The sequence below is a fragment of the Lathamus discolor genome, chromosome 3 (genome assembly GCF_037157495.1).
Source record: "Lathamus discolor isolate bLatDis1 chromosome 3, bLatDis1.hap1, whole genome shotgun sequence".
NCBI classification, from domain to species: domain Eukaryota; kingdom Metazoa; phylum Chordata; class Aves; order Psittaciformes; family Psittacidae; genus Lathamus; species Lathamus discolor.
The window spans coordinates 58,565,225-58,588,288 of NC_088886.1; the positions used below are offsets into that span (position 1 = coordinate 58,565,225).

At 42.7% G+C, this 23,064-nt stretch overlaps 1 protein-coding gene and 1 long non-coding RNA gene across 7 annotated transcripts; one reads left to right on the forward strand and one right to left on the reverse strand.

The window, feature by feature from the left end:
- Nucleotides 1-1,462: 1,462 nt before the first annotated feature.
- Nucleotides 1,463-20,595, reverse strand: GPR55 (G protein-coupled receptor 55). Of its 4 annotated transcripts, XM_065675468.1 has the most exons (4): nt 20,440-20,592; nt 20,130-20,176; nt 18,916-19,133; nt 12,926-14,745 (listed from the first exon to the last, which is right to left on the reverse strand). In XM_065675468.1, the coding sequence occupies exons 3-4, from the start codon at nt 18,921-18,923 to the stop codon at nt 13,812-13,814; spliced, it is 942 nt and encodes a 313-aa protein (XP_065531540.1). In that variant the 5' UTR covers nt 18,924-19,133; nt 20,130-20,176; nt 20,440-20,592; the 3' UTR covers nt 12,926-13,811. The 4 variants fall into 4 exon arrangements, 2 of the variants coding, with proteins under 2 accessions (XP_065531540.1, XP_065531541.1); XR_010611670.1 differs by lacking the exon at nt 12,926-14,745 and adding an exon at nt 1,463-7,126 and having other exon boundaries at nt 20,130-20,595; XM_065675469.1 differs by lacking the exon at nt 20,130-20,176.
- Nucleotides 2,281-15,337, forward strand: LOC136012329 (uncharacterized). 3 transcript variants are annotated; one of them, XR_010611673.1, is made up of 6 exons: nt 2,281-2,352; nt 2,494-2,758; nt 3,735-3,851; nt 10,697-10,749; nt 12,448-12,549; nt 13,642-15,337. It is a non-coding gene; the product is annotated as an uncharacterized LOC136012329 (long non-coding RNA). The 3 variants fall into 3 exon arrangements; XR_010611672.1 differs by lacking the exons at nt 2,281-2,352; nt 2,494-2,758 and having other exon boundaries at nt 3,678-3,851; XR_010611674.1 differs by lacking the exons at nt 2,281-2,352; nt 2,494-2,758; nt 10,697-10,749 and having other exon boundaries at nt 3,678-3,851.
- Nucleotides 20,596-23,064: the final 2,469 nt, after the last annotated feature.

Sequence of the window (23,064 nt, forward strand, 5' to 3'; positions counted from 1 at the left end):
TACAGAGTAGTTTTGCTTAGAAAAGCATTTGTTGAACCACATTCAGCACATAACCGAAGCTTCGAGGCATGTTCAGAAAACTACTCAGCAAGTGGCATGTTTAGTCCTCTGAGTCCCTTGTACTGCAGGGTTTGGGGAGAGAAAGAGTCAAGCATTGTTTCAAGAAACAACCTGTAAATAACATGATTTAAGGGAAAGCAGTTCTTCCCAATACCTGTTGTTTTGCATCTGTGAGTTGTTCCATTGAATCCTACTAAGTTCCTGGCTTTGAGACAAAAGCTGAGATTTAATAGAATGTATTTTCCTTTTTTGTTTGGGTTTTTTTTTTTTTCCCACTGTGGAAGTGGTGGGATTTGATCATGTTTGCAAGTAAAGGCTGATATTTTCATTATGCTTTCTTGCACCTCTAATTGTTCAGTGAGGCCGAATTTCTTACTGTTTCTTCTCTCTAAGCCAGAGCTGCAGGAGGCTGATGCAGACAGGAGTGATGTAGCCTCTGCTTGCTGTCAGTCTGCACATATTCATGGGGACAGGCAGGAAACAACGGGAGGCAGAGGAAAGGGGAAAGGGGTTTGATGGCCTTTTCACTTTTTCATGGGGATTCAGTGGAATGTGCTTTCTATATGTTTTCCATCTGTCCTCACTGGAGGTGTGTACAATATGTTCCTGGCCTGCAGCACAAAGGCAGGGAAAGGTTCATGCCACTTGCACTCTGTTATGTATACTAACTATACGGTATAGTATGTATGCATAGTTAGATGTGTAGTTCCTATTGAAAGGAGCTCATGTGGCACCACAGCCTAGGTTTCAACCAAGTGAAGGGAGAGCCCCTGCTCTGCCATTTCCTTCATGCCATCCTCCCTCTTTCCACCGGCCATCTCTTGCTTTCCTCAGAGGGCTGAGGCTGCACCTTTCTGTGGCTTTTGTCTCTATTTTCTGTGCCTTCAGTGAAAGGTTTAATGGGCTTTTGGTGACCAGCATTTGCTGTGAGTTTAAAAATGTCTGTCTTCCTGCCTGAAAATGGAGCTTATTGAACTGGTTATTTTATAATGTGGTATGCTTATGTTTCAGACTCCTCACACTTATTAATTCTTACTGAAATTGAATTGATTAGAATAAATACGACACTGATGAAGTTGTTATGAGCATTTATCAGGCCACATCCTTTTCCTGTTGTTTTCCTGGTATGCAGCTCTGAAGTCAAGTATTCAAACATATTAGCATAAAATTTTTCTGGTCTTGAGCATTTCTTTGTAAATAACCACAACCACTGAAGCCAAACTAAGTAGGCCTGTAGCTTTGATGCTTATTTAGCAGTTAGGCTTGAGAGCTTAAGTACGGGGGGAGGGGGAGAAACTGTTAAAATACCTTTTTCTCTAACTACGAGATTATTCCTGACATAGTTCAATGTTTGCAGAGTTTTGCAATGGTGACACCTGGTTCTTCAAAGTAAATTGTTCCAGGATCCAGAATATTGTTTCTTGCATTCCTCTGTATCTCATAAACTTGTGAAACTTAGGTCAAATTCAATATTGAGATGAGTCGAAGTTTCTTAAACTGTAGTTTAATAGCATATACATAGCCTGTCACATTTCAGACAAATCTCTTCCTGAAGCTTCTTTTAAACCGACCTGGTTTATCAAACTAAGAAATATTGACCAGTTTTGTATAGGATAACTCTTGCTTTCGATTCTGGATTGAGGGGAAGCCCATCCATGCTGATTTAATTGTATTTCCCCCCACAAACAAATGTGGCTTCCCACTCTTTTGCTCAACAGCACCTTCCACACCAATCTCCAAAGGACCCATGGTGGAGGGAGCTACTACTCAGCAGGACAGAGATTTACAGGCAGTGCATGATGTCACTGTAAAACCTTTAGTTTTTGTCACCTTGATGCTAGTTAGACCATGGCACTTTGTGTACAGATGAACCACAGAGTGAATGTGAGTGCTGGGTTTTGGTTTGAGTTCAGCTGAGTTTTCACAGCCAGGTTGTGCCTTGCCATGCTGTGTGGCTGTGGAGGAAGCACAGCTTCTGTTTAGTGCCCTCCAGCTTGTAGGGGTTCCAGGGGCCAGTTGCTATTCAACAGAAGGGCAGGAAAATCAGGCAGGGCCTCAGAGCTGGCAGCCTAAAGATTGCCACCTTGTGCCTTCCTTCTAGTGGGCCATGCTTGGTGGTGGGTGATCTCCTCTTCAGATATCTCTCTGCTTGTAGTAAAAGGCTGTGTTTTAAGGTGTCTTCATTACTTACAGATGTTCCATTCAATTTCATTACATTTCAGATAGGTCCATCTTCTATACCAAGGTACAGGAGACACCGAGGCTGCATCATGCTGCTGAAGGTGAACCTGGGTGAGTGACTGAGAAGGGTCTGATCGCTGTGCAGCAAACCTCCCAGCAAGAAGGAAACCCAGGCAGTATTTTTGTGCTCATGTCGTTTTCATGTTGTGCACCAGTTACTTCATTACCCTCTGTTCTTCACTTTTTACTTAGCACCACATTTTCCACCCTGAGGCACACACAGTGTTCGGGACTCCCAGCTCACAGAAATGAGAAGACATATGACTCAATCCCACGCTTTCCAGTGTACAGAAAAAAAGCAGCCTTTTCCCTCTGCTGAGGGAAATCTGGGGCAGATTCTCTGAAGAGTCTCAGCTGTGGCTTTCTAGCAAGTGTCAAGCAAGGGAAAGAGCCCCATGGCCAGGCAACTCCCTCAATGGGCAACACGAGGTGGAGGAAGGCAGAGGATGTCTGTGGGGTAAGAGGGGGGTGACTGCTCAGGGTCACCGTCATGGGTGCTGGAGGGATGTTGTTTCTTTTCCCTAGCCTGGAGGATACCTTCCTACCTTAGGTGGAGGTGAGAGGACAAGCAAAGTTAGAAAGTTTGGTAAGGAGCCTTTCAATTTAAGCAACCCAGGAACAAACCAGTTTTGAGAACTGAAATGTAAAGGTTAAGAAGCGTGGAAGGCTTGGAAATGGAAGAGGGTTTGAATTTCAGCTGAGGCCGTGCTCAGGGACAGAAACAGATTGCCTGGAATGTTAAAATTCGAATAACTGGTATTACCTTAGGGCCTGGAGGAGGATTGTGATGTATCTGGTACTCTACACGGTACAGCCGCTTACACATTAAGAACTTCTGGTCGAAGAGCATAGCTAGCCCAGCGTTTGTGCCATAGGAAACTCTGCACCTGCTAAGAGACTGAAAATGCTTCTGGGATCACTCTACCAGTGTGCTGGTATCTTGGCTGTCTGTGGTGATGGGGAGCAGACAGTGGTTTATTTATATTGTTGTATAATAGGCATACCATCTGACTTACTTGACCTTTGCAAAGCAGCTGGTTTGAAGCTCTGTGCCAGGTCTTGTAAATGCAGCAAGTGTGTGTTATGCGTGCTGTCCTTTAGGGACTTGCCTTTCAACATGCCCCTACTTCAGTGCTGTCTCCAGGCTGTGCTTGTGTTAAAGAACTATGCAAGCACATCACAGGAAAAGAGTGGAGCTGAAATCTTTAAAAACTTGAAAAAAAATCAATACTTTGTCATTCATGACAGCTGCTGTTAGGGAGGTTTCTGGCCACACAAGAGAGTCACAGATGACAGACAACAGCTGTATGTGATGCACTAGCAGGTGTATTTAAAAGGACCATACCTCAGCTGTGAGCACCACTGTTGTGGCCCTGTGTGCACCAACGGCCTCTGCTGAGATGCCTCCTGCTAATGTTATCTCTGCTTTTTAGGCATTTACAGATCACACTGAAGCTCATGGATGCACTCTCCACCTTCCTTCCAGTCAAACAAATTGAAGGAACAGTGATTACTGGAAAAACAGGGACCAAAAGGCAAAACTAATGACGGTGAGTCTGTGGTGCAGATGCTAACTCTGGCACTGACAGAGATTGGCAATGCTATTAGCCACATTAAGTTCTAATTCATTTAGAATAAACAGTATTTGGTGTTGCCATTGAAAAGGGTTTTCATCAGTGGGTGCACTGGGTGCAAACACGATGAAAGATTTAGCTGGTCACACCTCTTGTTATGTCCAGAAGTCAAATTGTAGGAAGAATGCACCAGAAAGTCAAAGACAGCAGCGTAAAAGGAGACAGAAAAACCAAGCCATTGATGCCTGACCAAGGGTGTTTCAAGGGCAAAAGGCTGGAAGCAAGGTGGAGCTAAAGGCTGAAAGTAAGGAAATGTCTCCCTGCTAATTCTCACCTACTGGATGCTGGGAGACAGAGCATGATGCATGTTCTCTGTTTACAAACTAAGGTTAAGTCTTGTCAGGTTTTCACAGGAGAAAATTCTCACTGGTTGGTTTGCTGAAGGTGGTGATAGCAAATTCTGTCTCTAAAGAGCTACTTGGACACCTTTTATGTGCAATAGACTTGGTACTTGGTGCACTTGCAAGATACTTTTATTGATGGTAGGACTTTTTTGCTTCTGTTTTTCTCCTGTCTGCAGTATTGAGCCAACACAGGGGCAATTCCCACTGAGTTAGACTGAAATCCACAAGTGATGATACCAGAAGCATTAGGGTGTGTTCTAAATGAATAATGGTGTAAGAGATAGCAGGGGTTTGCTTTCCAGCATGAGCGTGGAAATGGAACATGTGCTCATTCTCTCACGTTGTCAGCATCCTTGCTGGTGAGGCTCTGGCTGTAGCATCAGCTTTGGTCCCTTCTTATGCTTGTGTGTTGCCGGAAAACATCTGTGAAATGGACTTCTAGGGAGTTTAGCCAGCACAGAATTTGTTTGACAGGGATGTGTAACTAAGAAATAATCCAGCTGAATTCCCCAAGCTGAATTTCCAGTGCTGGAAGTCAAAACAGGAGAAAGAACAGCTTTTGCTATGTAAATCGGGCAAATGTGGTTTAGATTCATTTAGGGAAGTTTGTGACTCAAAATGAATCACACTGTCTACTTCTAAGAAAAAAGATTTAATTCTCAGGATGCCTTTGTGTTTTTACTACAAGAGCCTAAAGAGAAACAGGTTTTGAAGGTGTTATTTCCTGGTAATAATTTTACTGTCTTTATTGAGTTTAGTGCTTGTTGTTACATGGAAAAAAGCCAAAAGAATCACAGTCGTATTTAAACCAGTCGAGTGATCTCCTATGGTTTAAAGGCAATTGTGTCACAGGCTCTACTTTGCAGTATGATTTCAGTAAGTTAGAAAGAGATAGCTGGAGATATTCAGAGTTCTCTGATTTTACTGAAACTGTAATGTGCTGAGCACACTTAAGATGCTGCAGTGCAGTGGAAGCAGAGAAAAGGCAGTGTTCTGTAGAAAACAAAAGCTCAGGTATGAGGATCATTTTAAAAGAAGTGGTATATTCCACAGGCATTGATATAATTGTAGGAAATACTGAGCAAAATTCCCCAGCCAAAGTATACTCAAGGAAAGGAGAAACAAATCACAGTTATGCGTATTTGGTAAATAAACAGAAGGTTTCAGCAAAACACTGGAATCTTAATTTTTCCCAGTAACACCATTCAATTAGTCGATTTAATAGAGATACTAATGACTGTTTGGATTCCTATTAACCTACAAGGGTAGTCGTGCATGATCTCCTTTCCAGAGCTCAGCTAGCTTCTGGAATAATTGCTAGCTACATCTTTACCAGTAATGAGGTGACTGGGGTGGCAGAGATGCCTAATAAGCAGCTGTATGGTTTCATCTGCAACATACAGATATGCAAGGGTCCAACAGATGTGGAGGACACAGATAGGTGATCTGAGAGCCCAAATGTCCAAGTAGCCTTTTGTCCCGCAAGAGGATGGAGTGACTCTTGCTGAGGACAATCCAGACACTAAAAAGCTGACATGCTCACTGGAGATGCCACAAGCTCTTCAGTGACTGTTGAGGGAGCCTCAATAGTTTATTAGGCATTGCAGGAGAGGGTGCTTTGCTTGAGGTCGGAGCAGTTCACTCAGGAGATAGTGTGGTAAAATGCAGCTAAGAAACAGAGCTGCTGGGAGGACCTCTGAGGAACCGAAAAGTGACACTGAGCCCTGGCACTGCTCTGGGGGGCCCAAATGAAACCTTACTCTCATTTCAGCACATTGTACAAAAGATAAGATATCTCTATATCTGTAATATATATATCTGTATCTCACATAACCAGACAGCCTACAGCCTTTCTCTGCTCTTTCTATTAGCTTTATCTGGAATGTCTTGTGTTTACTTAAAGCTGCATTCTTTTTAAAAGGAGGACAGTTTGTGGTGTGCGATCTTGATGTGGTGTTCATATCCATCAATGATGTTGTTTGCAGTTTCAGAACTGCAGCAGCCCTTTGCCCATGCACTGAACTAAGTAAAGGCAGTTTTGATTGGAAAGAAGATTAACTGTGGAGCAACATCTCTTACTCACAAGAGTAGTTTGCCATGTCTCAGGAAATATGAAAAAGGAAGCAGTAACTATGGGCTTAAAAATGAGGAAGAAAAGCAGATTTCCACTTTATTCTTTAAATATGGACATCTGTCTGTCCTTGAAGTTGTTGTGCTTCAGGAAATGGGGGGGGGAAAACCAACTGATTTTTCAAATCTCCTGCAAACCTAACAGCTCACAAGCAGCAGCCTGACTTTGGCAGCACTTTTGGGTGCTATGGAGCAGGCTGCGAGAGGGCTGACATGGATAGGATCTCTCATACCTGTGGGATGATGCTCCTTGACCCATGGGAAGCTGACCACAGGGTCCAGGGCTGGGGCCCAAAACGCTGGCTAAAAGAGGACTTGGTGAGGTGGGGTGAGGAGAAGATAAATGGCAGGACATAGTTGCTTCAGGACACCTGCATCTTGCCACAAGGCCTTCAAGCATGTCTTGTCTCACCACGGCACTGCCTGTTGTGGCTTAAATGAGTAAGCACTGTTCAGTACAGGCAGTGTATGCAAAAGCAGCTGGCATGGTGTGGAGGAGGTTCCAGCCACTGGGCGAGGGCTTATTTTTAGAGTCAAGTATGTCAGTTGGTATAGATCTGGCAATGTTGACGACATCCTGGTGCTCCAGAGCAGATTTACGGCTGGTCTGTTTGAGCTGGGTGTGTGCAGGCTGTTGGTGGCTGAGTTCACTCCTGAACAGACGAGTCTTCATCTTGGAGTAATGGGTGCTGGGGAAAGCAGTGCCATCCCTATGACCTGTTGGTGAGGTAGAAATGGCAGCAATTTAAAACACAAGGTAATTAAAAATTCATGGTTGCAGCATGAATTTGACTCTGGTGATTACTCTGCAATGCACTATGCTGCAGTGAGTGCTGCCAACATTTTTTTTGTACATTTTTTAAAGTTAAATAAATAAGAGAAAAACAAATAGGGCCAAAGGCAATTAACTGTGCCGATCCAGGGACACAGGATCGCTTCATGGGACCAGAGCTACACTGGCTGCTCAGCCAGCACCTGTCACCATTTTTGCTTCTCATATTTCCAGCACTAGATGGAGAGCAGTCTGTGCAGCGGAGGACTGTGTGTCTTGTCTTCAGTCATTCTGACTTCCTCAGATGAAAAACAATATACAAGTACAGCTATTCTTAGGCTGGCGAGGTTTGTTTCAGTGCTAACGCTTGCTTTAGTCTGTGTATTGGCCTGATGTCAACAAGATAAACAGAAGATTGCTTCTATGAACTTGACATACCCATGCTGAAGGGATGAGTTTTATCTCTCTGGAGCTTTCTAGCTACTACTGAGGTAACAACTTTAAAAACTCCTCATGCAGTGAGAAAGTTGGGGCTGTTCATCCTGGAGAAGAGAAGGCTGCGCGAAGACCTCATAGCATCCTTCCAGTATCTGAAGGGGGCCTATAGGGATGCTGTGGAGGGACTCTTCATTAGGGACTGTAGTGATAGGACAAGGGGTAATGGCTTCAAACTGAAACAGGGCAAGTTTAGGTTAGATATAAGGAAGAAGTTCTCTACTGTGAAGGTGGTGAGGCATTGGAATGGGTTGCCCAAGGAAGTTGTGAATGCTCCATCCCTGGCAGTGTTCAAGGCCAGGTTGGACGCAATCTTGAGTGGCATGGTTTAGTGCGAGGTGTCCCTGACCATGGCAAGGGGGTTGGAACTAGATGATCTTAAGGTCCTTTCCAACCCTAACGATTCTGATTCTATGATTCTATATTACGTGGCAAACAGTTCCTACGAGTGATTCCAAAGCAAATAGCTCTTTTGCCAACAAAAACTCATGTCAACAACAGGTTTAGAAGTAGCACAGATTCCCTCACATGACACTGTCTATAAAATGATGTTTTCTAACTTCAAAAATACAGGTGTGTTTTAGTTTTGGATTTGTGTTCTTCTTGCTCCCACATACCTTTACTGGAGAAATCATTTTAACTGTTTCAGAAGTGGTCACTGTAGCTGAAGGAAGCCCCAGCCTATGCAGACCTCTCTCAGCATCCATCCCTTGCTACTCCACTGAGTAGCTAGATGGGCACCATACAGTGTTTCAAGCACCCAGTCCTGCCCTGCCGTGTCCTGCTGGAGCAGCAGGGTCTGTCTCCTGTGTGAGGGCCAGGTGGAAGCTGCAATGTGAGATGCAGTGGCAAAGAGTTTTAAGAGTGCTGAATGGGCATGCACATGCAGGGCAGCTTGGGGACACTTATGGGGAGATGCACAAAATCTTGCCTTGGGCAGGGGTAGGTGTTGACAGGGTTTTCTGTGCCTCCTATGGTTTTTATTTCAGGAGCAGGTCTGCATCTTTGGACTGAAACCATCTTGAGCTGCTCAGGCAGAGCCTTCTCTTGGCAGTGGGCTCAGCTCTCCATCTGCAGTAACCACTTTCCACCTCTGCTGCAGCATCCTCTTTTTATCTTCGTCTTTCCCCGTACAGAGACAGAGAGCTAGGGAGTGAGAGAAGAAGCCACCACCACTTTTGATAACTGAGCTTTTGAGCTATTCTCTCCATGCTTTGTATTTCGGCAGTGTTAGGAGAGCAGCCAGAGCAAAGCATGTGTGTAGCTTGTCTCTCTGTTTCTCTACATGCTTTGCAAACACACTAACTTGAGAATAAACCAAGACAGCTTTCCCATAGGTACTCTTGTATAAATAACAGGCATATTTCTTTTGATTTTGCTCAGGGCAAGCACATGTCTGCCTCTCTTTGTAAAGACAGTTCCCCTTGGAAAAAGTTAAGTCCCTTTTGGTGTGTGGCAGCTAAGGTGTCATTGTCCTCCTGGCTCCATAAAGGATTTGCCTGAACTATCGCCATTTGCTGCTCTGCTATTGAGCAGGTGTCTGCAGCCTCTCAGGATAGCTGCCAGGGACATCTCGGGAGGTTCACACGTAGGGCTCCTACTAGACTTGCCAGATCCTCAATGGATGCTGCCTTTTCACAGCTCCTCTCCTTGTGCTTGGGTGCAAGTGTGGAGAGCACATACAGATTTGTAGGAATGAAGTAATCTAAAGTGGAAAATATCCTGAATGTGAGTGAGGTAAAAAACCCTGCAAAAGCATTTTGCTCAGAGAGGAGGAAATGTGCACCCTTGAGTAGCATTGGTCTATCTTTTGTTTGTGTGCATTTTGGGCAGGTCAAGTTGTGGTGTTGGAGAATGACATTTGAGTGAAATATTGCTTAGAGCAGCACACAAAGATGTCAGGTTTAGAACGATCTCTCTGAAGATCAGTTTCGGTCTTCAAATCCGTTTCAACATCATTTTAAGATCTGCAGGCTGCCTTAGGCAGCAAGGTAGCTGCTTTTCTCACTTCAGATTTCTGAACACTTGAAACTACTTGATATGATAAACTGCTAGAGTGACATTTATTAGGCTTTCTTTGTGAGTAAAACTTTGGAAGAAATGTGGCTGATCATTCTCACACAGAAAAACTGTCTAGTTAATGTTTGTAACTAAAGTATTTAATCATAATGAAATGATGTTAGACCTCTATATGGTGCGTGTCCACCTATGCTCACCATAGCACCTTGCTAGAAGGTAGGAGACTATTGGTGCTTCAAGCTAGGGTTTTCTAGCTTGTAAATTATATACCCTAAAATCAGTTTTATGAAGGCTATAAGATGCTCTGTGACAGATTCTCTACTTGTTATTAGATCATTTTAATTTACTTTTTTTTTTTTTTGTTAAATATCATTTAGATATGTTATTTCAAAGAGATTTCTGGGACAATATTACTTTTTAAAAGGTTTGGCATTGTTCTGATGGTACTTCTATATATACTTAGTGGAGTGGCACTGAGCTGAAGTGAAGATAGCATAACCCATCAAACAAAGGGACACAAAAAGAGTTTGAGGAATAAACTATGGAGTTGTTTTGTTTTTAATTGGATTGTATTTCTTTTTCTTTTGTCCAAACTACATTTATGCCTTACAGTCTTTAAATTGCTGAGTGAGTCTACAAAATACAGCTTGGGGATCATATTGCTTGTTGCACAAATGCTACTTGTATGATGTTGGTGGACTAGTCTTCTATTGATAAGAATGCCCCTGAGAGCAGCCAGCCCTCTTCTGGGTTGGAAAGACCTGCAGGGAGAAGTTTGACTGGATGAAACCTGTGTGTCCTGTAACAGCCCTGTCCAGAAAATATAAAGTTAAATATAGCTTCTCTTTAAGGACAGTGTATATTTGCATCTGGTTTTGTTCAATTCGTAGAAGAGAACGGAACTGAAAATGTAACTTTGAAAGGCACTATTTTGGGTGGTTTTGGGTAGTACTTGGTGGTTCTTTATTTTCTTTACCTATTTTTGTTTTTTTCCTCACTAGGACAATGCTGCTTTGACTTTAAAGTGCAACTGAGCTCCTGGGAGGAGACCTGGGTATGTGAGGGGTTCACATTCAGGTCCTTACCATTTTTCTCTGTATTAATAACAACATCAAGAGGGCAGAAACATTTTCTGTTGTGCAGTCTGAAAACAGAAACAGTGAACTTGTGTATTGACACAGAAAGGCTTTTGTTGTTGTTTTTAAAATATCAGATGCTCTTCAGCTTTGTTATTGACAGAATTGTGCACCTTCTCAAGCTGCACAAAGCTTTACATCGATTTTTGTGTCCTGGTATAAAAATAACACCAACTGGATATTCTCCAGAGCTACGAGTAAATTTCACAGAGGAGCCTGCATGTAAAATTCTGATTTAAAAAGACCTGTGATTTTAGCTGCAGGTTAAAGGAAGAATTTAAGTGTGTTATTTAAATGTAAGTACATCTTGAAAAGCAGCTAGTTGAAAATGACACCTTCTTGCTCAAAAGATCTCTTTTTGTGTTAAAAGATTTGACTGTTGTAATAGCCCTGTAAAACCAACATGGATGGGTTCCCCTCCTCTCCCCACACTCTTTCCCTCAGATTTCAAGAATGCTCAGACAGTTCTTATTTACATATGTAACAGGCAAAATGTAGACAAATTGAGTTATATATATAATCACTTTTGGTCAACAAAGAAGTGGCACTGGTGGCAATAAATGGGAAGAAAGTAGTCCAATTTAACTTTTGGATTCTGTGCTATGAGCCTGCTGCTGTGTATGGTATGAGCAGACTAAGTCTGTAGAGCAGCTGTTAGTAGTGGGCCTCACGACTCCCCATTCTTACAGATGATTTTCATAAACTGACTTCTGTTTCCTTTATTGATAAAATCACTTTGATTTCTGTATGTAAGTGGAAGTCTCTCCCTGCCTGAGTGTGCTGGGCCTCTACTACTGACCAAGCATTGGCATGAGTGAATGCTGTCTCCCTAGCCCTGGCAGATCAAACTTCTCACTCATCCATGCATAGGAGAGTCCCTACATGCTTTTCCTCTCTCTCTATTTCATATGTGCACTTATTCCTTTGAAGTTCAGAATATGATCTTTTCCAGACTTCTGGGTGCGACCATCTTTCCTGTTCTTACCTTTTCTGTTTATTATTGCTTAATCAGTTATTCTTGCTTGCCAGACTTACAAACCTGATGTAGTTTCTGTGAAAGAAAACCTCCAACTAAGTCTTGGAGCTTTTTTAAGGAGAAAATGGTACAAATTTGTGATGAAATAGGTAGATAATAAATATATACTGCAGTCTGGGGAATTAAAATGTATTTTCAAATCATACACTTCATATATACGCAGCTTATTTAGTAGGACATGTTCTTTTTCACACATGTTTCATATGCAAAGTAATGTGAAAGGTGCAAAGAAGAAAGGTTAACTCACAGAAAAGGCTGCAAGTTTCTTAATGATTGAAGCACTAGCAAATAATGTTTTGAAAACAGTCTTGTAAAACTCTTTCTCTTGCTCCTCTGCAGATAATGGCAAAGATGAGGATAAAAACCTTGCTTTGCTTCTGAGCATTTTGCATGCCTCAGCTGCCGTCATAGCTTTAATACTAAAAAGTTATAAATCACACATTTAGGCCCAGTATTAGATATGTGCAGCTGCCCACTTGCACAATCTATCATTTCTATGGAAGTTAATTTGTACTCTCAAATGTGGGAGTATGAATTATACTCTCAAAGCTGACCCCTTTCTTTTTAATTTGCTCCACAGAAGGTACTTCCTTTTCATATACTGAACGAAGGGAACATCTGCCCCAGAATGAAGACTTGATTACAAGAAATCTTAGACCATTTTTACAGCCATTTTTGAAAGGTACAGAAATGGATTTCTTGATGGGAAATGTTTCTGGCTGAGAGCATGAACTGTGCAACATAATGGTATGAGAAATTGTAGGCTTGATTGCAACAAGGAAACCTTGAGTTTAGACTCAGAGCCAAACTTGCAAACGGTGTAAGAGTGTTGACATACCAGAAGTGCTGACAGAGAAGGGTTGAGGCATGTCCAGAGATGTTTCATGAGTGCAGTGCAGGCTAGATGCACTTCTCTAAGGAATGAGTTGAATAGAGCTAGTTCAGAATTCCAGCTGAGGGTAAGGAGTATATCAGACAGGACCTCCCTGTTTTAATGTGATGCAGGGCTTACTTCCCTAGTTCCCCTCCTCCAAGAAAGAATGAAAAGACAGGCAGAATGGTTTTGTACATCTGTCATGTTGTATCTTTGCTAGAAATACAATTATGTAGAAATACAGTTCATCACTTACACTCTTTCATTAAATGCCATATTTGAAGGGGTTCTTTTGGTTTTCATATGCAAAAACAGATTTAAAATTGAAGCAGAAAACCATGCTGACTCCTCAGCAAAGATATTCAGAGATGTCTGTTGCTCAAGTAATTGCTGGTACCAAGACATTCTCTTGGGGTTGTACATTTGGCAGCCTGTCCTCCATGAAAGAGCAGAGGCTGCTGTCCCATGTAGCAGCCCCAGCCAGTGTGTAATGCTTACAGGAGGTAGGATTCACTGTTATCTCAGGCTGGTCAACCTGTTTAGAGCAAATGAGCTCCAACAGTGACCTTCTGAAAGATTTGCAGAAGGGAAGAGCAGAGTCAGACTTTTGTCTGGGTACTGCTATTCAACTCTCAGACACCTTCTAAGTTAGAAAGAAGGATTTGAATAGTTATTTCTCTATCTGGCTCTTAGCAACAACTTTCTGATCACACTGGCAAAAAGAAAATTGGTGCAGCAATGACAAAGGCTGATTTTCAGTGGCACTGCAGTGATCTGGGTAGTTTTCCTCTGTCAAGCCTTTCGCATTTAGTAGATACCATCAAGGCTAATGCTTCTTTTGGTGTCACTTTGTCACTTTGCTAATGCTGTTCCTTTTTTCCAACATTTTTCCCTTTTTAGCTTTAAAGAGAAGGAAAATATGGAACAGGTTCAAATTCATCAGAAAATCATTGTCTCTCCCCTGCACCCTCCCTGCCATGGCCAAGGTGACCCTACTGCTATTGCTGTTGGCATCCTGTGAGGCAAGTCGGAGCCAAGGAAGAGGTGCTCTCCTACTGCTGACAGTCCCATCATGTGGTACAAGGCTTAAAAACAGGACACAGTTCAATCACCTTTTTAAGGTGTGTCTTCTCACGGAATTCCTTTGCAGCAAGGTAGTAAAAGATGGCATCCAGGCAGCAGTTGAGGTTGGCTATTATCATTGACACCTGAATGAAGAAGCTGATGGTTTGTTTCAGACTGCAGTCCACTATCACGTGCTGTCTTACCAGGTACTGCAAGCAGATTGCAAGGTGAACAGGTGTGAAACACACCAAAAACACCACAAGGTTGATGATAATGACTCGTAAGGAGCCATTGTCTTCTACCTTCTTTTTAGCTTGACTTTTGTGATTCAGAAGAATCCAGATGTTTTGGGCAGAGCAGAAAATGATCACTGCAAGTGGGATCAGAAATCCAAAGATTTCTACAGAAACAATGAGGGGGGTGCTCCACGCCTGTTCTGACATGTTGTGAAAGCACTTAAAATTATCTTCCTCGTGAAACACATACATTGGGGTGCTGCAAAGCCACGCTACTGCCCAGATGAAGCAGCAAATCAAGATAGCCCATTTGGGGGATTGGTTAGCTCGACCTTCAAATGGGTGCCTTATGCAGATATATCTGTCGACGGTAATGCAGACAATGATGAAGATACTGCCATACATGTTGACGAAATAGAGAGACTCTATGAATGAGCACAGGAGTCTGGGTGCTTTCTTGATAGAGTAGTACAGCTTGAGTGGGAGCGAGAGAAGCAGCAAGACATCTGCAAGTGCGAGATTGATCATGTACACTGAAGTTTTGGTTTGTTTCTTCCAAAAGCAACAGAACACAGAGAGAGCCATGGCATTGAGAACCAGCCCGAGAATGAAGGTGGGGATGGAGATCCCCAGCAGCAGAGTCTTTGCTAATCTGTCGATGTCTGCAAAGTTGCATTCCCCACTGCTGTTGGACGTTTCTCCCCTAAAACGACAGAGAAAACAGGTTGGAAGTGTGTAAGGCTCCCTGTGAAAGCCTTGATATATCAGTGCGAAATACTTCAAACACAGCTCTGGGATTTTTTGGTTTTGAGCTTGATGCTTGATCAGTCTTTGGTAATTACTGGAAGCAAATCCTTATTTCAAGCACAGAGCTTTCTATTTCTGATTTACAGAGTAAAGGGTTATAGGCATCACATGTTGTACATATTACAGAATCCCAAGGGTTGGAAGGGACCTCAAAAGATCATCTAGTCCAACCCCCTTGCAAGAGCAGGGTAACCTACAGTACATCACACAGGAACTTGTCCAGGCGGGCCTTGAATATCTCCAGTGTAGGAGACTCCACAACCCCCCTGGGCAACCTGTTCCAGTACTCAGTCACTCTTACAGTAAAGAAGTTCTTCCTGATGTTAACGTGGAACTTCCTATGTTCCAGTTTACACCCATTGCCCCTTGTCCTATCACTGGATATCACTGAAAAAAGCCTAGCTCCATCATCCTGACACCTACCCTTTACATATTTGTAAACATTGATGAGGTCACCCCTCAGTCTCCTCTTTTGCAAGCTAAAGAGACCCAGCTCCCTCAGCCCCTCCTCATAAGGGAGATGTTCCACTCCCTTAATCATCTTTGTGGCTCTGCGCTGGACTCCTTCAAGCAATTCCCTGTCCTTCTTGAACAGAGGGGCCCAGAACTGGACGCAATATTCCAGATGCAGCCTCACCAAGGCTGAGTAGAGTGGGAGGAGAACCTCTCTTGACCTACTAACCACACCCTTTCTAATGCACCCTAAGATGCCATTTGCCTTCTTGGCCGCAAGAGCACATTGCTGGCTCATGGTCATCCTCCTATCCACCAGGACCCCCAGGTCCCTTTCCCCTTCGCTACTTTCCAGCAGGTCAACCCCCAACCTGTACTGGTACATGGGGTTGTTCTTCCCCAGATGCAAGACTCTACACTTGCCCTTGTTAAATTTCATCAAGTTTCTCCCCGCCCAACTCTCTAGCCTGTCCAGGTCTCGCTGAATGGCAGCACAGTCCTCTGGTGTGTCAGCCACTCCTCCCAGTTTTGTGTCACCAGCAAACTTGCTGATGAGTGGCTTGATCTGTTATAAAGGAGCCTGATTCTCAACAGCAGGTAGTCAGCATCCACTGACTATCGCACCCTTTAAAATACTCCAGTTCAGATATTGAAGAGACTGACTTATTCAAACATAGGTTTTCGAAACTCTGAAGTGTACTTTCCATCTCTAGTAACTTGTACATCTGTTGAAACTTCCATAACACTTCTGTTCCTTTTCCTCATGAAATTATTGTTCCATATTAAGGTGGGTCAAACTAATAGCTAGGTTTTTATTCTTATATCCATGATTCCCTATGCACCAGTAGCTCTTGCTGATGTCTTTTTACTACACCTGCATTTATATGGGTATTATAATTTCATATAGTGCTTCTATCTGATGCAGTTTTTTAGAAGGTAAACTTAAGACTGATATTTATGTAGATACAAACAGAGTAAACATGTTTTCTAGCTTGTGCTTAACTTCCAGCATTAGATAAGTTTTGGGTTTGCAAGTACTTTAGCTGATTATCTTAGATAGTCTGGTAAAGATCAGCAAATAGTGGTTGGAACTAGATGATCTGATGGTCCTTTCCAACCCTAACTATTCTATGATCTTCCTAATACTGTTCTTTAATAAAGTATGATTTGTAGGGAATAAGTGTTACCACTGGTCTTAAAAACCTATGTATTCTCTAACAAACTATGCCTAAAAGTGATTTTTGATAACATCCTTAAATCAAAATCACAAAATATCCTAATGAAAAAGAAGATACTGGTGGATAAAATTCCCAGTCCAGCTCAGCCAACCAAGTAATTCAAAAGAAATTTTAGGAGTAAGTGAAGAGGTTTTAAGAAGAATTTGATCAAGAGGGGAATCTGTGCTTTGGAGGACAAAAAGTGAAAGGTCACTCATAAGTGCTACCAAATGGAGCTGAACTTTGCTGAAGAAACAATTCGTTTACATGGCTAAAATAAAATATAAGATAAAAAGAGAAAAATGGAGAACAAGTAGATCCACTAAATATTAACTGAGAAAATAGGCTTGGGTTTTGCCAAATCTTATACCTCTGCTTTTCAGAGGGATGCTGATACTGTGCTGGAGGTCAGAGGTGGGATGACTTAGAGGAATCATGAATGATAATGGAAACAACTGTATCTGAACTCAGAAGCAACTCAGAGCTCAGCATGTTCCTATTAGTGAAAACAGTAGCTCACACTATGAAAAGAAGAGGCACGTAAAGCTTGAAGGCCCAACATATTAATTGTTATGAAGTGTATATGTTATTAGTGGATCTAGAAAAGCATTAATCTAGTTTATCTGTTGAAAGAAAGTATGGCATTGAATCACAGAATGGTTTGGGTTGGAAGGGACTTAAAACTCATCCAGTTCCAACCCCTGCCATGGGCAGGGACACCTTCCACTAGAGCAGGTTGCTCCAAGCCCCTGTGTCCAACCTGGCCTTGAACACTGCCAGGGATGGGGCAGCCACAGCTTCTCTGGGTAACCTGTGCTAGGGCCTCACCACCCTCATAGTAAAGAATTAATCAAATGTGATTAAAGGAATTCTATAGCTGTTGAGTCAAATCTTCTTAGAGATTTTTAAGGAAAACTGTTCAATAATGGTTTGACACCTCGTGTCAGACCATTGTCTTTTTCAAAGTGTCTGCTTTTACAGATAAGGGTAAGGCTGAAGATTGAAGGCACTTGCATTTCAGTGAAGCATACTAGCTGCACTAGTGTGCTAGTGAAGCACCAGGAAAACCGGAGGTCAGAACACGAGCTGTTAAGTAGGTGAGAAAATGGTTACAAGAAAGCTAATAAGGACCACAAACAGGCTGGATGCAGGCTACTAGAGGGATGCACAAATTCACTGAGACATCTCCTTGGTAGTGTTTCCCCTAGTGACCACACCATAGGAGAAAGCGTGACCTGCTGTTGGTCAGGGGGCAGATCCAACTGCAGCTTCCAGACAGCTGGACCGAGCCACGTGAGTTGGACTGGTGCAGCTTTGTGAACTCAGGAAATAGCAAAAGGAAATCTGATTGTTATCAGTGAAGGGAGAATAAAAAGAAAACTTTGATTTATTACTCAGTCTGAGATTGAGTCAATTCCTTTGAGCCAGCAACGTGTGGCAGCTGCTTAGAAAACCATGTGATTGTGGTACACGAGAGGTGAGATAATTCCACTAAATGTGGAGATGCACTGGGGCCATGTGTTCAAGGGGTTATTGTAGGCAGATGTTGCTGTCACCTGAGGGCAGGACAGGTAATAGGAAATAGAGGAAATAAGTGCTGTCCTGTTGTGTGAACATGTGTCTTCTGTGACCAAGAGCATCCTTTCAGCTGGGGAAAAAAATCAGATGACATGAAGCATTTTAGAGGTGTGATTCCTGTTAATCCAGCACTTTGTACTTTAAATGTATCAGAAAATTGCTTGTGATGTCTCATAAAAGTCCAGGTTTAGATTCTACTTTTACCAGGTTTCTGTCTTCACTGAATGCTTTTTCTTTAGTACCAAATAACGCATGGCATTACCCCTGCAAATTGTTAATGTTAAGAAAATGTTAGCCAGCCTCTAAACTGGTAATTTCCAGTACTCTTAACAGAGTGCCTCATTCTCATTGACATTTTTGATCGTTTTACCCTCTTCAAATTTAGATTTCTCATCTTGAGATATCCAAGGGAAGTGTTCACAAACAGTCCGCACTCAGTAATACGTTTGCTCAAAATTATTCAAGATGCATTTTCATTGACAAATAACCTTGCAGTCATTTCCTAAACACCATCTTTACTCCATTGTCCAAATTACTAATACTGATGGTATCCAACCTGCAAGATACTGAATTGTACCAAACACATCTTTCCTATATGGTAGACACTGATTATATATCAGTTGGTAGTCATTAATCATATAGAAGTTTCATATATGTTTCCTTTGTCTGCTTATGAAAATTTCTTTAGAGATGGTGTTTGAAACCTGCTTTCCCCCTCCTTCACTCTGTCCCCGACTGCTGTCTACTTTTTACAGAAGAAAGTCGAATTACTTCTATTTTAGTCATTCTTAGATTAATCTGTGTGGATTGTTACTTACCGCTGCATTGTCCTCTGGGTGCTTGCAAACAGATTCTTCAGTGGGTGATTCCAATAGTTGCCCAAATGCTGAAGCCAGGCTTAGTGATCTCTTCCTTTTCCACTTTCTTAAGAGACAGGCACCAGGTTTGCTCTTTTCTAGTCTTCTGAAGAAAACTCTTCCATCTTGCAGGAGTTCCTTGAAGGAATTGCCTGCAGCTCTAGGATTGTTTCAGACAACTAGAAGCCAAATGTAAGAGCCTGTAATTAATTCAAGGAGTTTTTCTTCTCTCGTCCAGATCCTGTGTCCTCACTGGTCCATTTGTTCTTGATTTTTCCTATCTAGTGAGGATTTTCCACTTCCTAAGGACCAGTCAAAAGCTAACTGGGTTTACTGATAGCAGGAGTTAGTGCTTAAGCTAGCAGCAAGTGCGTACTGACATAGGAAATGGAACAGCAAGATTTTACAGAATTTGTTTTGCTAGGGATTTTTTGTGGCACAGCATGCTATGAATGGTTTCCTCCTTGTAGCTCGGATCTGAGTTCATCTGGCACTAGCTGGGCTTTGCACAAGTCTGCATGTTAGCACAGACTGGGGATGACAGATTAAGGATATTCTTATCCATGAATACTTCATTAGAAGGAACATTCTGTGCACAAAATCTATAACTTACTGTAAGCGTAGTTGTAGCTTTAATAGTAAGGAAATGATAATCAGATGACAGAACACAACACACCAATGATTTTTAATCTAGCTATACTGCAAAAGAGGAATGAGGAATATTCAAATCACTGCTTCAGCAAGGAATTTTACAGCATTTACCATAATCACCCTCCTAATAATACAAAACAAATAACGCTATTGCTGCAGAGCAGACTTTGCTGATATTAACTTGCTAGAAGTTTATTCATGTTAGAGATAAATTATTCACTTGTGAACGCACAGGAGAAGAGTAAAACGGCTTCGGGCGATGCAGAGCAGTAAGTTTTGCCCATATCTGTCATATATTTCCTCTGTGGTTGGATAATTTCTTATAATTTTATTCTAAGTATTTTGATTATAACAGAATATATCTATGCTTATCACTAGAGCAGACCTCTTTTTTCTGCCCTGTGCTAAGCAACACTACATGTTTGATCTTTTTCAAACTAGCTTAAAAATACTGCTTTGCAATCAATGCTGCTATTAAATTATTGGGGAAAAAAAGTTATTAGTTAAAATAGGAATTACTTTACCTGAACCCAGCAAGCAGATCAGCAGCGCTGCTTCAGTCCAAGTTGTTCTATAGAGCATAAGAGGATTTGCTTATAGACCATACCCTACCAGTGCTCTTAGTAAATGGCATAACCACATCCTCCTTATCTTTTTTGTTGGTTTTTTTTGTTTTTCCTTCCTATTTCAAAACACATTTTGTGCTTCTTTATATAGACAACTGAAGGTGAAAGAGTGCAAAGACCTGAATCCTCAGCTGTTTCCACTCAGTAGTCAGTATAGGGCAAGGAGTGGTTTGTCTCTGAAGCCAGTTGGCTTTGGACTGGACATTACCTGGTGTGAAGAAGCTGAGAGTTTCTATGGTGGTGTGGTGGCTACCTCCAAATGCCCAGTTAATTCTTGAGCTGGAGGAGAGATGAGGATGTGGCAAGTTGGAGGAGAGGCTGTCATAGAAATAGGGTTTCCCCTCTCCCCCCCCCCCATTTTCTGCTCAGTTTGCATACTGGAGATCAGTAGTTCAGCACTCAGATGCTTTTGAAAGATACAGCTACTTATATGCACGCAGCTGTTAAACTACTTAAAGGGTGTGTGCCAGTTTTAGCCAGTTGAGGTGTTTGGTTCATAACTGCAAGTCAGCAAAAAAATGTTTATTTGTGAGAGCGGTGAGGTGTACAGAGCACTAAACTAGTGCCTTGTATGCGAGTCATGCAGTAGCCAAGACACATTTTCAAGGTTTTCCATCAACAGCACTTTCCTGATTGAAGTCCGAAGGTCTTCCTCTGCCCTGGGAAGTGTCATGCAATGTACACCTTTCACAAAGGTAACAGTGCTTGCAAAGAGTAAACAACAGGAATATGAGGGCATTCATCCACTGCTGTCTTCAGGAGAGAGCAGGCAAGGGTGGGACACAGCAAAGGACCTAAACCTGCTGGTCTCCTCAGGTCCTGGCCAGCTGTGGCTTGGCTGGGACTGGCATTAAATGATGTTCATGGTTACATAAAGTGACATCTTTTAGTGGGAAAAAAGTTAATTGCTGTTTGATGACAGTGTAACATTCGCATACGTGATAATTTCATCTCCAAGCAACACAACTGGCAGAAGAATCAAACCCCAAGTAGCTCATCTGTCTATATCATATGGACACTTCATACAGAATCACAGAATCTCAAGGGTTGGAAGGGACCTCAAAAGATCATCTAGTCCAACCCCCTTGCAAGAGCAGGGTAACCTAGAGTACATCACACAGGAACTTGTCCAGGTGGGCCTTGAATATCTCCAATGTAGGAGACTCCACAACCCCCCTGGGCAACCTGTTCCAGTGCTCTGTCACTCTCACAGTAAAAAAGTTTTTCCTGATGTTCACATGGAACCTCCTATGCTCCAGTTTACACCCATTGCCCCTTGTCCTATCACTGGATATCACTGAAAAAAGCCTAGCTCCATCATCCTGACACCTACCCTTTACATATTTGTAAACATTGATGAGGTCACCCCTCAGTCTCCTCTTCTCCAAGCTAAAGAGACCCAGCTCCCTCAGCCTCTCCTCATAAGGGAGATGTTCCACTCCCTTAATCATCTTTGTGGCTCTGCGCTGGACTCCTTCAAGCAATTCCCTGTCCTTCTTGAACAGAGGGGCCCAGAACTGGACGCAATATTCCAGATGCGGCCTCACCGAGGCTGAGTAGAGGGGGAGGAGAACCTCTCTTGACCTACTAACCACACCCTTTCTAATGCACCCTAGGATGCCATTGGCCTTTTTGGCCACGAGGGCACATTGCTGGCTCATGGTCATCCTCCTGTCCACCAGGACCCCCAGGTCCCTTTCCCCTTCGCTACTTTCCAGCAGGTCAACCCCCAACCTGTACTGGTACATGGGGTTGTTCTTCCCCAGATGCAAGACTCTACACTTGCCCTTGTTAAATTTCATCAAGTTTCTCCCCGCCCAACTCTCCAGCCTGTCCAGGTCTCGCTGAATGGCAGCACAGTCCTCTGGTGTGTCAGCCACTCCTCCCAGTTTTGTGTCATCAGCGAACTTGCTGAGGGTGCACTCAGTTCCCTCATCCAGGTCGTTGATGAAAATATTAAACAGCACCGGTCCCAGCACTGACCCCTGAGGAACTCCACTAGTCACAGACCTCCAGCTAGATTCTGCCCCACTGACCACAACTCTCTGCCTTCTTCCCTTCAATCAGCTCTTGATCCACCTCACTACCTGATCATCAAGCCCACACTTCCTTAGCTTATCTATGAGGATGCTGTGGGAGACAGTATCAAATGCCCTACTGAAATCAAGAAAAACCACATCTACTGCTCTAAATACAGATGAGTGCAAATAGTCTCTCTGGAACCTTTCATGTTGAAGTGTGAAACTTGCTGTTTAGTGCTGAAACCAGCTCTTCTAACTTGTGGACTGCTCTTTTACCTTACCCACTGCAACCCTTTGCTGTGGCTGTAACTACAGGGTGTGGGAAGCTCAAAGTGACATTTTAGAAGTTACCACCTGGCTTTGGAGGCAATTTGGTCTTTCTGGGGAAATCAGTAGAATCACGGACTGGTTTGGGTTGGAAAGGACCTTAAGATCCTCTAGTTCCAAACCCCTGCTGTGGGAAGGTGCAGGTTACACTCCTTGCAGAAAAAGTAGCACCAGCATTTGTTTTCCAGGGCATGGAGAAAAAAATACACACCAGTCTCTTAACACATTTTATATTTCCTGTCTCTGAGATTTGAAGAAGTAAAAAAAAAAAAGTTTGGGTAAACTTTGGCAGCAGATCATGTAGGAGAAGAAATGAAGGCAGACTGATTCATATAATTTGGGAAATGTGTTATGGAACTGGGAGGTTTCAAGAGCTTTTCAACTTCTGTCTTAGAGCTGTGGGCTTGTTACAAGTCTCGGTAATGGATGAAATTACTCTGGGGTCATGAAAAGAAATCTAAGAGTTCAGCTAAGTATTAGGAGAA